We start from the raw sequence: 13,629 nt of genomic DNA, 5'->3' as shown, positions 1-13,629 counted from the left end.
TCTGTGCAGTGGGGACATAAATATGACTTAAAGGAAGTGCACAACACTTTATAAGTTTCTCAATAATGAAAACGTTTCATAGGAATTTCACAAATTTCCACGCATACCTTTTTTTCTCAGCCCCACCAAATGTATTTTTTAAAAGACAAGGGAAAATATGAACACTTCAAGTTAACAACGTATCAGTTCTGCAAATTTTTCATAAAGCTGTAACCATCTACTTTCAGGGTTGCACTGAATAAAATCAAGATGTTTTTCAGTTAAAGGTTCTGATATTTTTCCACGCCATATCAGGACAGATGCAAATATTCAGTGTCTGAGCTTCCTGGGTACAATGACAACAGCCCCTTTCTATGCCACTGAATAAATCATCAGGCAAGAACTTTTTCTGACTACGCAGGACAACCATGATGACACATGTGCTTGGTATTAAAGGAAGAGGCTGTGATTAGTGGGTGCTGTGTAAAATCAATGTCCAAACCCAGATTTTCTTTCACTGTAGCATAATTTGTTCCGTTCTGAAGAGCCCTGCAGGAGCTCTGGGGGGTTGAGCAGTCACATACCAGAGACAACTGGGGGCAACAGGGAGGTGCAGGGAGGACTGTGAGTCCATGTCTGCAAGCTGGTGCCGAAGGGACACTACAAGGAGGGTCAGGAACTGTTTTTTATAGGTACCTCTTTTATGAAGAAAGGATGCTCCATGTGCACTCGTGCTTCCCACAGCAGACCATGCCAGGACAAGAAGACTGCATCTTTCCCTCATATCCACAGACCATCCCAGATTGCCTCAAGCATCCCTAAATTTTCACAGAGAGTACTCTGCACGCTCTTGGTGGCCAGAGAAGGTGGCAGCAGGTAACAGAGGGAGGATGTGATGTACCCATCAGGAGTTCCTTTGAAAAAAAATCAAGTCTTCAGTCACTGACATTGTACAGTGTTGCCTTCTGATGTCTTCTGCTGAGATTTACATGAGCCTGGAACAAAGTCATGACATTTGTTTGAAAGAGTGTGATTTACACAAAGAAAGGAATCCCACAGCATTTACGTCTCCTCTGCAAGTCATGTTTTAGTATCTGCCGTCCTGGGCCTTCACACAGACTTGGCCCAGGACAAGTTGAAATCATATGCAATGAGGGAAACCAAGGGAGAGGAGGGCTGCCTATGAGATAAATCCCACAGTACAAATTCCTTTGTTCAGTGGAAAGTTACTACGATCCAGTCTTTGCCTCCCACTACATACGCTGAAGAGAAGACTGCGTGGGTTGTGTGTTTGTGGGCCAGGGCAGCGTTTTCTCGTGTGTTTATTTAACGAAGTGAAGGTCTCAAAATGACAAAGAAAGCAGCAACTCAGGCCTTCAAAATCTTTGCTCGTCAGTGACAATGGCTCTATCTGGCCACTAATTCCAGCGTTAAGTGGAAAGTAACTATACTGTGATTTTATTTTGCAGTCCAAAGCTGCCTCCCGTTAGGGCCACACACAGAACTGATTTGGGCTCCAGGGAAGGGTCATTAGCCACGGCAACCAGGGATGGGCAGTGACTGGGGTGGTGGCTCCGTGAGCCACCCAAAACGTGTTTTGGATGACGGGGTGCACCAAAGTAGTTCAACACTGCAGTGCTTCTGTGCTTCAAGTCCTCTTGTTCTTAAAAACATTTCAAGTGTTTAAAATCTCATCTTCTTAGCTAAGAAGAGGAACTTGCTATTCCTAAGAGGCGTCAGCACACTGAAGCGTTGGGCGATTGGTCTTGTCTCTTAGGGTGCGTCTGTTGGGGCAGGTTTCCAAGCTGCAGCTGGGGCTTTCTTCTGTCCCTCAGAGCTGTGCCTGCATATTTGTAATTACAGCAATGTGTGTACAGCTGTTACATTTTTGTCTGCAAAAGCCCTGGTAATTGCACTTAAGCGCTGCCACATCTTCTGTGTGTGAGCCTTGGGTTGACATTTTTTTCAGTTGGGTCCCAAATGGCACATTTTGTATATTAGTATTTAGTGCCAGTCTATAATTAGAAGATAATTTTTTCCAGAGCTAATGAAAAGATGCCCTAGCAACCTCTGGATCTGATCCCAAATCCATTAATAAGGTTCAAGTGATTCCATTTTATTTTATGTGGGACAGACCAAGAAGTTTGAACAAAGATGCCGCCAAGTATTTCCAACCAGGAAAATGCTGAAACTTGGTGAAAAAGGATGGAAGAATTCATCCTGTATCTGTCCTCGTTGCGTCCAACTTGGAGAGAAGCTGGGAAAATTAAATGAGTAATATTTCCTGAACTATGATGGTATATTGATGGAAATGTGGCTAAAAATTACATGGAAAAATTAAGAAAAACATATTTCTATGATCGCAATGAAGCCTTAAGCTGTTGCTATTAGTCATTAGTGCCAGATTATAGAGCCAAAGATGGCCAGTGTAGGGATACACGAGCCTTGACTGCATTTTTTTCCTGTGCACCAGCCTTTCTGTGTGAATTTCTACCATAGTGTCTTGCCACGCCGAGCTCCAGTGACTATTTGTCACCAAACATTTGGCTCCATTTCACATCCAGTATCGCCAAACCTAGATTCCACACAAAAAACTAATAGCTCCCAACACTTCCACACCCAGTTGTCCCCCTGGTGCCCAGAAGTACACGATCTAGCATGAGAGCAGAGGTTAATGACCATCAATCTAAAAGGAGTGCTAGGAGGGATCCTACAAGAGCCCAACCACACCAGACTCTGCTCTGCATCAGTGCAACACCCATTCTGTGTGTGCCCTTCTGTTTGGATAATGTTTTTCAAAAGCAACTAAGAGCCTACTGAAAAGCCCCAGAAAAGCACCAAGCAGCTGCCACGATGCATGTACGCTGCGTTTCCAAATGGGGTTCGTGGTCCGGGGCGTATCCATTCATCAAAGATTTTCACAAGTGTCTGGGGAAACGCCAAAAGAACATCAGTTTGTTGAAAACCCTATTTTCACAGCAAAACCGTGCAAATGAAACATTTTCACTGACCAACCTCTGTGTTTGGGATAAGCACTTAGCGAGCAGAGCTCAACAGAGCAGGTGGGTCTGGTGGCTGCACCTGATGAACACATCTCAGTGCCCTGCTTTCCCTGTGGGTTTCCAGCCGGGTCCCAGCAGAGCCCATGTCTGGTCTCCACGGGCAAAGCCTTCAAAATGGAGTACAAGCTGTGAAATCACCACTTCCCTGGTACCAAGAATGCACACCCTGGAGCACAGCATCGTCAGCTCCTGCCGTGGTCCAGTCATCAGCTTTTTGGATTTATTAGCAAGGTAAATCTCACTCACAAACTCAAGTCGACAAAGAAATACAGTATAAATACAATGAAGAACCACAGTGAAAGGCAAATGCACTTTACATAAGAAAGTCTGAAAAGGTCACCAGGATGTTTGTGGGAAGGATACAAGGATTTTTTAACTTTGAACAATGAGACCAAAAGGTGGACAAAGAAGCCACTGTGTTACCTCCCCAGGGAGAGAATAAAAATTGCAACAGACTAGGAATTAATTCTAAATCAATTGTGCTCTAATGAAAGCCTCTACAATACAGATACCGATTCACACACCTCGGCGTCATCAGCAGAACAGGGCTGGTAAGGAGTGTTTTTCTGGAACTTCTTTTAAATGTTGAGATCTCAAACTACCATTCCTCTCCTGCTCCCCCTGGTCAGCTTTTGTACAAGACAGATAAAAAGTGAACTTCCCGTCCACGACCACACAGCACAGGAGAAGATTTCAAAGTCAAAAGATCAATGCCTAATCTTCTGACTTTTGGCACAGATCTTATCATTCAGGCTTATTTCCTACTTGATGATTCCCAATAGCATATCTTATCTTATTTACAGAAAGACAGGAATTAACAACAGCTCATGACATTTTTATTTTAATGAAATTTAAAAAGGCAGTTATTAGTTATACATACACACAACTGGTTCTGTACTTGTTAGTCATAAATATAGAACATTCAGAAGTACAAAATACACTTTATCCACAGCACAATTTCACATCAATATGAAGAGTTTAAACAGATAAGTAACCAAGTGCCTAACAATGACAGAAGCCCATTTTTGGAGTTTTATTTTTCTTTTTTCTTCCTTTTTTTTTTTTTTTTAAGACCATTAATCTACACAAAGTAATCAGTGCCCGCAGTCATCAGTTCCATGAAATGAACTCTGGTTTAGAGTAGGAAAAGACAGACCTTTTAAAGACAATTAGATGCCATCACCTTTTCTTTGCTCCATTAATAGAAACAAAGCCAAGCCCACATTCTCTTCTCGCAGCTAACAACTGTGAAAAATGGTACTCTGGCAAAAATCACCTGAAGCCAAACTCGAGCACTGCCAGGAAAAGTGAAAATATCTGAACTAGAAATTAGTCCACTCGATACCTTGCAAACAAAGAGCAACAGCAGTATGACACTGATAAGGCATTAATGACAAAATGGCTGTATTATTCTCGAAAAAAGAGTACACCTATGTATAAAAATATATGTCATAGCAATTGGGTAAATCCAACACTATTTAACACTGTGCCAAAAGTAATTAAGAGTTAAAAAGTCAGTACTGCAAGAAGTATTTACAGTTTCATACTGTACTTCAAAAGAAAAAAAGGCAACGAAGCTACAAATGGAACTATCTGGTTAAAGCATCGCCATATAACAAGTAATGTGATGGAGCCCCTCTTGTTAGACAGGATAGCTTGCCTGAATAAATGAATGTAAATATTTTCTTACCTAAAGTCTTCTCAGTCTACGTGCCCACTCATTCAGATAACTCCCCCAGATGATTACTATTTGCAGTTTCTTGCTCCATCAGTTTAAAACCCCAAAGATTCAGTTTCAAGAAACACCGTGTTTGCAACACAGTTTGATCAGAAATCACAGCTTTATTTCCAGCTTAAGAAACACAAAAGAAACGAGCAATCCACCACCTGTGAAATTCTGGAAACAGGCAGCCAAAGTGGCAGCAAAGCTACACCAACGGCATGTAATAAACACGTTAGTATTCCAAATGCACTTCATAACTTCAGCTATAAGATAAGTAAGTTGCTCTAGTAACCAAACACGTGACAAAAAGATACAGCACAGCCAACGCTACGCAGCTTTTTTGGCCACAAGACCTGGGACGAGGCTGTTTCAGAGGAGCAAGCCAGCGAGACGACGGCAGCACACGGCAAGGGCAGCGCAGGATGCCCAGCAGCGGTAGCAAATGCTGAACTTGCTCATTAGCTCGTTCAGAAGCACAAAGTTGCCAAAGTTTAAGCTCATTAAGCGCTCCCTCCTCGCTGGCTCGGGAGAGGCAACCCGACGCCTCCCACTTGGGCATGGGAAAGTGTTGCAGAGATGGGATGGCTGGGAATGGGAGGGGAGGTAAGGAAGGGTGGAGACGCCAAGAAGAAAGCACTGGCTTGGGATGGCAGAACAGAAATGAGGGACAATAATGGCTCACAGGGAAAACCCAAACCTGGCACTATCCGGGCTGCCCCCCAACAGAGTAGCCATCCCTTTTCCCAACCAGAAAGGCAGGAATGGTCTTCAAGGCGAGAAGCAGTCCATGCTCTGATGCCTCAGGCATATTGGCTTCAAAAAAAAAGCGCTGTATTTAAAAAACAACAACAAAAGAGAGAGATGTGCTTGAAATTCTGCTAACGGTGCACTTCTAACTGCACAACCAAATTCTGTACACAAGAAGCCTTCTACAGTAGTATAAAAACCATGACACACTGCGGAAGTTATCATCGCTGGTGTTAGAAGGAAGTAACTAACTTTAAAAAACTTATTTTTAGATTGAATTCAGGAACAAAAGTAAATTATAAATATGCTTTGAGTGGTTTATTGGGCAAAATAGAAGAGAGGAACAGCATGTTTTTCAATTCATTCTTCACTTTATGGAGAATTAAAAAAAAAAATTTTGGAAGAACTGACATTTATCATGTCAAGCGTCTTCTGTGCAGAGGTACAAACTGCTCATCTACTGCTCTCTCCTCGTGATTAGCGCCTCCTAAAAGCACGCCCCGCTGTACGGACACTGACCACCCCGCCCCGGCTGGCGCAGCAGCTAGGCACCTTTTACGGATGTCACTGAATTTCATTCTGGGACAGTGGAGCCCTGCCTATCTAATTCAATGAGCAGTCCTTCGTCCGAGCAGCATGAGTGGAAAGGGAGAAAGCTCCAAGACAATAAACATTCATGTATTTAAAATAACAGTACATAAGCACATGGCTCGCTCACCTAAGAAGGTATTTTCCTGGTCTCTGGGAGAGAAGAGATACAACATTTTTTGTTTGTTCTCAGTGTGATTTTTGGTGAGGCAAGTACAGACCAGGAGATCTGAGGCCTCTCCAGTACTGTACATGGAAGATATAAAAAAAATTCCTAAAAAAGAGTCCCTCGCCTCACTTGCACAAAGGATAAGAGTTTGGTCCCAGATGTAGTGAAACAGAGGAAGGACTCTTCCTGGATACTGCAAACTACGTGCTGTTCTCGGAGAAGGCTGGGAAGGCAACGTCAGATGGGAACACCACCAAATAGTTAACTGTTAAAGCCACATCCCTGCGATGTGTTCGCTGCAGCCCAGTTGCCTGCACTGCTTGTCAGCATGAAACCTGTGTGGCCACAGCAGGCTGCTGGACAGGGGCCTGCCTGCTTTTCCAGGTATTATCCTGGAAGATGGACTGCAGTGATGTGCACGGTGCCTCCTGTTGGAAGCACCCCAGAATTCAAGAGGAGCTACAAGAAGGCAGACCTTAGTGCTGTGAGGTCTAAGAATTTCTGCAGATGTTGACATCTTCTAGGCGGGGGCTATGCCCTGGGGTTGCTGTTTCAAGGTCAATGATGGTCCCTGAATACGCGAAGGCTGAGGGAAGCTGCCACTTCCTCCTCTGCATAGGCTGGCTACCGCCATCCAACCTCAGAGGTTACAAACAATCTGCATGTGGGAACTCTGGGCTCCTTGTCCTTTGTGAGCAATTCCTTCTCCTCTCATCCCAGAAGAAACGATCTGGATAAAAATGCTGACCTTACAACCCAACCTCCGTAACTTGTCATGCATATGAAATATTGAATAAAAAACTTTCTACCACATTTCTGATGAAGGCATATGGTAGATGACTCGCCCAAGAGGAAGGTGATTGACTTACCTCTGCGGAAAAGCATATAGCATTCAGAATAGTCAAGAGTCTTCAACATACTTGGTAAGCTGAAAATCCCATATTTAACAGATTAGGGTTAACAGGGTTTAACAGAAGTGATTGCTTGGGAATCCAAGCAAAAATTCAAGTTATCACTGTGTACGCAGTGGACAGTAGTCCAATTGATATCTACTACCAACTCACTTTAAAAAAATTATACACTACAAAACCATCTCACTGCTTGCAGCAAATGAGCTTGAATGATTTCCTAGTACCAGGCCACCACCTTGCACTGTTAAAATGTGAGGTTTCACAGTATAAAAAAGTACTTCACAGAAAGGAAATGCAGCTAATATAGAAAATGCAATCTTGATGTGTTTAGTCATTTTTTACGAGGCAGTATTTTTGGGAAAGCAAGAACAATAGAAATTAAAGCAGCCAGTGAGAAATGTAGAGAGATATAGGCCTCAATTCAGTGCAAAAACAGACTAATAGCTTATGTAAGTAAATGTTTGTTCTGAATAGAGAACCACCTGGATTAAAAGTAGGAACACCTATTTGAAGTGATGGAGACTCCCACAATATCTAAATCCTCCACATATATAATGAACCTTTTCAGTACACTCCAGAATGGACCCTTTGTAAAGGCAAAAGAAACCAGTACAGGAAATCACTTCATACAGCACAAGATATACATAAAGTACCAAAATTTACACACATTCAAGTTTAAGTTAGAAAAGGCAGAGCTGAATCTTCTGGTGAGAGAGGCCTACATTATGTTGCTTAATCTCACATTTAAAGTGACCTAAAACCTACAAGAATCAAAGAAAACAGAATATTGTGTCTGCTTCCAGAAACTTAAGCTTAAAGCAAGGCATCAAAATTGAGCGGTAGGCACTGTAACAAGACATTACCTTACCTCTTTGTTAGTCTCTGTTACTTCATTATCTATTCAAAAATTACCATTCAAAGGAAATATTAGGTATCATTCACATTCAAATATTTAAGACTCAGAGATTTTTTTTAAATCAAGCAAAGTTTTTCATCTCTGAGGTAGATGACAATAAAATAAAAAAAACAAATAATGGAGCTGTCAATGAACACTAACAAGTGCTGGAGCTCCTCTGTTGGTACTGACGCACCCCAAGGAGGAGAGAGCAAGCCCTACACCACTATCTGAAACATGAGAAATGCGTCTTCTGGTTTAGTAGCTTCTACAGAAATGCAACACAGAAAAAGCAGAGCCAAAATTACACTGGAATGGCCTTGGAGAAGAACTTCTGTTTCTGCTTCGCAAGCTACTCAGAAAATGGTGGAAACATGCCCAGGTCAGCAAAATCTTCAATGTTGTAATTGCCAGTACCCTGTGTCGGATCCCCCGGCATTGGCAGCATGTCCTGCACGATAAGGAGACATCAAAGTGAAATGTCACTTGCTAAACACGTTATCCAGGCACAAACTGTTTCCTGTTAATCTTTTCAGTGTCAAACCAGAAACTGCCAAAGGTTAGCTAAATAAGGTGAAAACCAGATCTGTGCATGGGGCTGGGCTAAGGTTTATGTGCTACTTTTATTTTGCTGGGGCGTTTCTGAATGGGAGGTGGGACATTAGAAGGACAGAAGTTTTGGATTGCTCCTCTGAATAAGGCATATTTGAGCTGCCCAATACTCCTCCGAGGCTGAAACAGCTCCCCTTGGAATGGGTAGCTACATATGGAAAGAAGGAAAGTCTCTGGTTTCACTATATGGGAAGCACTCAACGTCTCACACACTCCCACACCCTACAGAAAGGAGCTCCACTGTATAAGCACGGGTTTGGGGAGGGTCTCACCTCCTCACCAGCACTCTGTAAAGGAACGTATTACTGCTTTTGATCCTGTGAGGAACACTAGAGACTGGACATCCACCCCAGCTAACAAAATGCCCAAGCAGCCTCCATGCATGTGCAAAGGCAGAGGAAATAGCAGGAACTTCTCAGAAGAAACGGGATTTCATGGTAATTGCTCCCACGTGTCTTGAGCCAAGTGAGGTCCCTGCAGGAGGCTTCAAAAAATACTCAACCTTTCCTCTCAGCCGGAGACCGAAGCCACAGGGAAAAGACATCCCTTGCTGAGAAAACCAGAGTTTACGCTTGCTTTTCCTGTCAGTCCTTACAATAATAAGCTCTTACTGCAAAGCCAAGTTTTGCCAGGGATGGCTCATTATCCTTACAATAAAACAAAACCTAAAAAGCAAATAAGAAAGCTGACAGGATCTCCTCTGTGAAGGAATAACTACAGAGAGCTGCTGTGTGCTCAGAAGTTAACCCAAAATAAAGACAGATCTAAGGTCTCTATAGCATCCCTGTTGATGGTGGTGAAAAAGACTGTGAACACAACTGGCAGTTCCTCAGCTGCCAGAGTCAGCCTTCATTTTCCAACCAAAACTTGCACTGATTCTCTTTTTCCCCACATTCCTCCCCAGACAAGGGGAAGTTGCAGCTGCCCCCACCTATTTAAATTTCCACTTCTGAAGGCATTTCTGCTGCTGGGGCCTCCACAGCAAGGTCTCCTCAGGCAGAGACCTGGGAGGGAAGTTCCCCTCTCAAGTCTGCCTCCCTCCTTATGTCCAGCTAACCCAGGACTGGCTTCAGGCACAAACAGTCCAAGCAGTTTCTTGGAGGCCTTTGAACTGAGCTCATCCACGTTTCTCATCACATCCAGCTATTATCCCAATTCCCTCCAGATGCAGTCACCTCCAAGAGATCTGCAGGTGAGCCCAGTTCTCCCTTTCTCCTTTGGCCCTCCTTCCCACCAATGTCATAAGACGTTTGCTGGGACACAGCACTTGTCTGAGACACAAGCAAGAGGCTGCTTGGAGCTCTGTGCCTCTGTGGGCCATGGAACCATGCTGCCATTGGCTCCATCGGAATTACCCTGAGTATGCTTTTGGGTTGAAGTATGTGCAAAACCATTAAGCTTTGCTAACAGAGAGAGATGTGCCAGACTAATCTTGCCTGGGCCATGGGGTAAGAGCATGCAGACAGGTAGTTATTCCAGATGTAGTGATGTTATTCCTGTGTGAAGCAACGGTTTGTCCACACAGGAATATTTGCAGGCTAACACCTATTCCACAGCATTCCTGCCAGCAACTGAGCATAAGCCCAGTCTTGCAGGAGAGTTTACTTTCTAAAAGATAACAGGGTGCCCCACTTGCAAACCTTGCTTGGGACTTGAACTGTCTTTTCTGCCTTTATCTGCATTGTTTTGTTGCAAACCCTCTTCTTGATCCAATTTAAAAAGTTCTACGGGGACAGAGACCTTATTAGTTAACTTATAAAGTCCTACTCCAGCTGTAGTGAAGGCCCAAAATTGTACTTAGTATTACAAAATTAGGTAGTTGAAGAGGATTGTTTACCAGCTATCTGATACCTGACTGGGTTTAACCTTAAAAAATTATTGCCTGCTATCTTCTATGCAGTATCAGACTCCTCTTGTGCTTGAGCTATCAAAGAGAATTACATTCACGTCTAATTGGACTTGACTGGGATTTGAGAGGCCAGCACCAGGATAAGAAAGACACTCTAGTTGGGACTATTTCACGGCTTCTGTGCAAAACACATAAGCCCTAAGCATAGGGTGCAAAGAGAAGGGGAAACAGCAGTTTAAATTAGAAAAGGTGCTGTTCTTTGGCAGAAAACAAAACCATCTCAGTTGTAGCTAACGCCAGCAGGGCAAACCTATGGCTGCACACAGCAACAGGTATTGCTCAAAGCCCTGCTAGCACCCTGGTCATCAAGGACCATGGTTCTTCGACTCAACAGTGAGAAGTTGTCAGAGGAACTTTTTAGGCTCACTGAACTCTTCTCACCTGGAACACCTCGGTCTGACTGGGCTGGGGGTGCGAATGCTGGTCGCCGCTTTGCTGGTTGTGATGTTGGCTCTGCCACTGGGACCAGACTTCGGAAGGTCTCCCCTGGAACTGGCCGCTGCTCTGGCCACCTTCAGCTGGACATGGGGAGAAAGGGCAAAAGTCAGAGAGCAGCTCCTTCAAAACACTTGCCTGCTTTTGGGCATCAATGCCTGTGTTTGCAGATGAGTCTTCGAAAAAGACCCTGAGTGACACCCAGCCCCTGCAGGCTGGAAGCTGAAGGGAGTTTCAGCCCTGATTGCAGGGTAGGGGCCAACCTGAGAGCAAAACTCACTGCTGCAGCTGCGCAGACACGGCAGGTGAATTGCTCACAGCAAAATGCACTGTGACACTCTAAGCCAGTGACTGGAAAAAAATTTTAAAGCATCCCCATGCTGTTTTTTAATCGCTAATAAGGAATATTTGCCATTTCACTTAAAAACCACACTGTATAATCTAAATGGCCTTCCTCTTTAGAAGACTAATTTTTGCAGAGCAGTGCGTGCAGTTACCTACTCATGTAAGTTACCTACTGCATGTAAGCAGATGTAAGATTTCTGTAAGCAGATGTAAAAACAGTAAGATCAACAGACATCACCCTTGCTGTATTAAATGCAGAGTGTTGTTTGCTGGACTATCTTGTCCTCCAGTATTACAGCTGCAAAATGATTCATTTAACATGCAGCTTATAGCAAATTATTATCCTGTTCGTATGGTGGCCATTTAAATTTCACACAAACAGCAAGGTTTTATGGTAAATACACTTAAGATGATCACTTCAGGGAGATCAATTTCTTCTAAATAGTTTACCAGAAAAAAACACACACATTGATTTGATCATCTGTTACACATACACTTTTCATAAATACAGTCAGAGGTCCCACTTAAGCTGGAGTAATTTCACCCTGTATTTCTACAGGTTGGCCACAAATGTATAAAATTTTTGGATAATTTTCCTTCAATTATTTACAATGTTTCCTTCTAAGAATTAGCATTTTAGAAAGCTTGCCACCAGGCTTATGCTTTTCCTCCAAACATTTTCTCCTCTTTTTGTTTCTTTTTTTTTCCTACATAACTACTCCAATTATTTTTGCCCATTTCCCCCTCTCTGCAGAGAACCGAGCTGGGTAGAGCTGGTTCTCTGCAATTACCAGGACCCTCTGCCAAGGGTGCCAAATTTCCTATACCAAAGTTCCACACACAAGCTGTGGCAGGTTTCCAATAACGAGACTCGGTCATGTCAAATCAGTCACTACTCGTAGTCACGGCTTCATAAAATACAGAAACACGTGCTTAATTTGATCCTTTTGGCTACCAGTTAAACCATGCAAAACAGATAAAGTAAACATTTTACAGGAACGTAAACAGGCTGTAGTGATGTGATGTATTTCTATCACATCTGAAGCAGACAATTACAGCTCTCTCCTTACTCTTACCACAACAAATAATTCAGCTGACTCAGAAACCCTGCAGCCATTTTATGGGCCAAAACAAAATTCATCTGAGTTACCCTTTAAAAGAAAGCTGCAAGTTTGTTGTGTGTTTTTTTTTTTTTTTTCCTCAGAACAATACATTGAAATTAACTCAGTGAGGCAAATGATGCTTCTTTTCAGCAAAATGGTTACTGCCAGCCAGAGGCTCAAGACATTAATCTCTGTGAAGGCTGTGTTATTAATAGTATCCAAACTGATGTAGGTCAGGAAATGTTTCTCATTAGGTGAAAGGGTTCTTGCCAAGCAGCTTAGGCCTGAAATACAAGACTGTCTCATAAACAAATGTACAAAGCCTGGTGGAAATGGAAATGGAGGCATGAATAAGCCGTGTGAGAAGAGCTCTATTTCAATACACTTTTTCTAGGCAACGCAGCACAGGTCTGCACTCAGTGAGGCTAATCTGCAACAGGTCTGCGCCGATTTTATTCTCAAGGGACAAGAGAAAAACAACACATATTAGCACACTGCTACCTATGCTTTTTGGAATTGCGCATTATTAGCCAGTATAATTTTTCATGGACTCCATGTGTGTTTATCACTGATGGATTCACAATATTTTTTACTCTTGAATATTATTCTGCTGGTAGAATGAGGAAAACTTACCACGGGGTCACCCATTGGGCCACAGTCTGAAAGCCACTACATTAGCATGTAATAGGAAAAGAAAACCATTTCAAAACATGACACCTACTCTGATTAGGTTAGTAGCAGTGGGGGTACAAAAAAATTCTGTCTCCAGCCAAACTTCAACAAGCAATCTCTGGGCAAGAGGACACCACCATGCAGTCAGGGAAGTTGAAAAATGAAAAGATGTAAATTTGTGCTATTTAAGCATTCTCCTGAGAAGTAAAAACAAATTGAACCTGCTGAGCACAATTTGGGAGGATGTGTACTGGTGATGTAAGCAACTTCTGAATCTTTTCATGACATCATTTACTGAAAAAAACACCAAAAAGTTCCCTCATGCCATAAAATGCCACAATATTCTGAAGTGTGTTGGATGTGGGAGAGATGCAGCACAGAGGGAAAAGGTCGTCTCTGTCCACTGTGCTCAACAGGAGAAAGCAAAACCATTTCACCACCCGGGCTTCCCAAACAACCCACCAAAAGAACAGGTTGGA

General features: G+C 43.0%; 1 protein-coding gene across 8 annotated transcripts in view; it reads right to left on the bottom strand.

Annotated features, from left to right (window-relative positions):
• Positions 1-3,855: 3,855 nt before the first annotated feature.
• Positions 3,856-13,629, bottom strand: part of ARNT2 (aryl hydrocarbon receptor nuclear translocator 2) — a 193,881-nt gene continuing 184,107 nt past the window's right edge. For all 8 annotated transcript variants that reach the window (XM_064456260.1, XM_064456261.1, XM_064456263.1 and 5 more), the window contains 2 exons: positions 10,977-11,113; positions 3,856-8,525 (listed from right to left, as the gene is read on the bottom strand). In XM_064456260.1, coding sequence (XP_064312330.1) covers positions 8,427-8,525; positions 10,977-11,113 — 236 coding nt within the window. In that variant the 3' untranslated portion in view covers positions 3,856-8,426. The remainder of the gene's footprint in view (positions 8,526-10,976; positions 11,114-13,629) is intronic.

This window comes from Phalacrocorax carbo, chromosome 7, assembly GCF_963921805.1.
Source record: "Phalacrocorax carbo chromosome 7, bPhaCar2.1, whole genome shotgun sequence".
In the NCBI taxonomy this organism is placed as follows: domain Eukaryota; kingdom Metazoa; phylum Chordata; class Aves; order Suliformes; family Phalacrocoracidae; genus Phalacrocorax; species Phalacrocorax carbo.
Note: the sequence above shows the minus strand (reverse complement) of the source record. Positions and strands in the feature narration are given on the sequence as shown.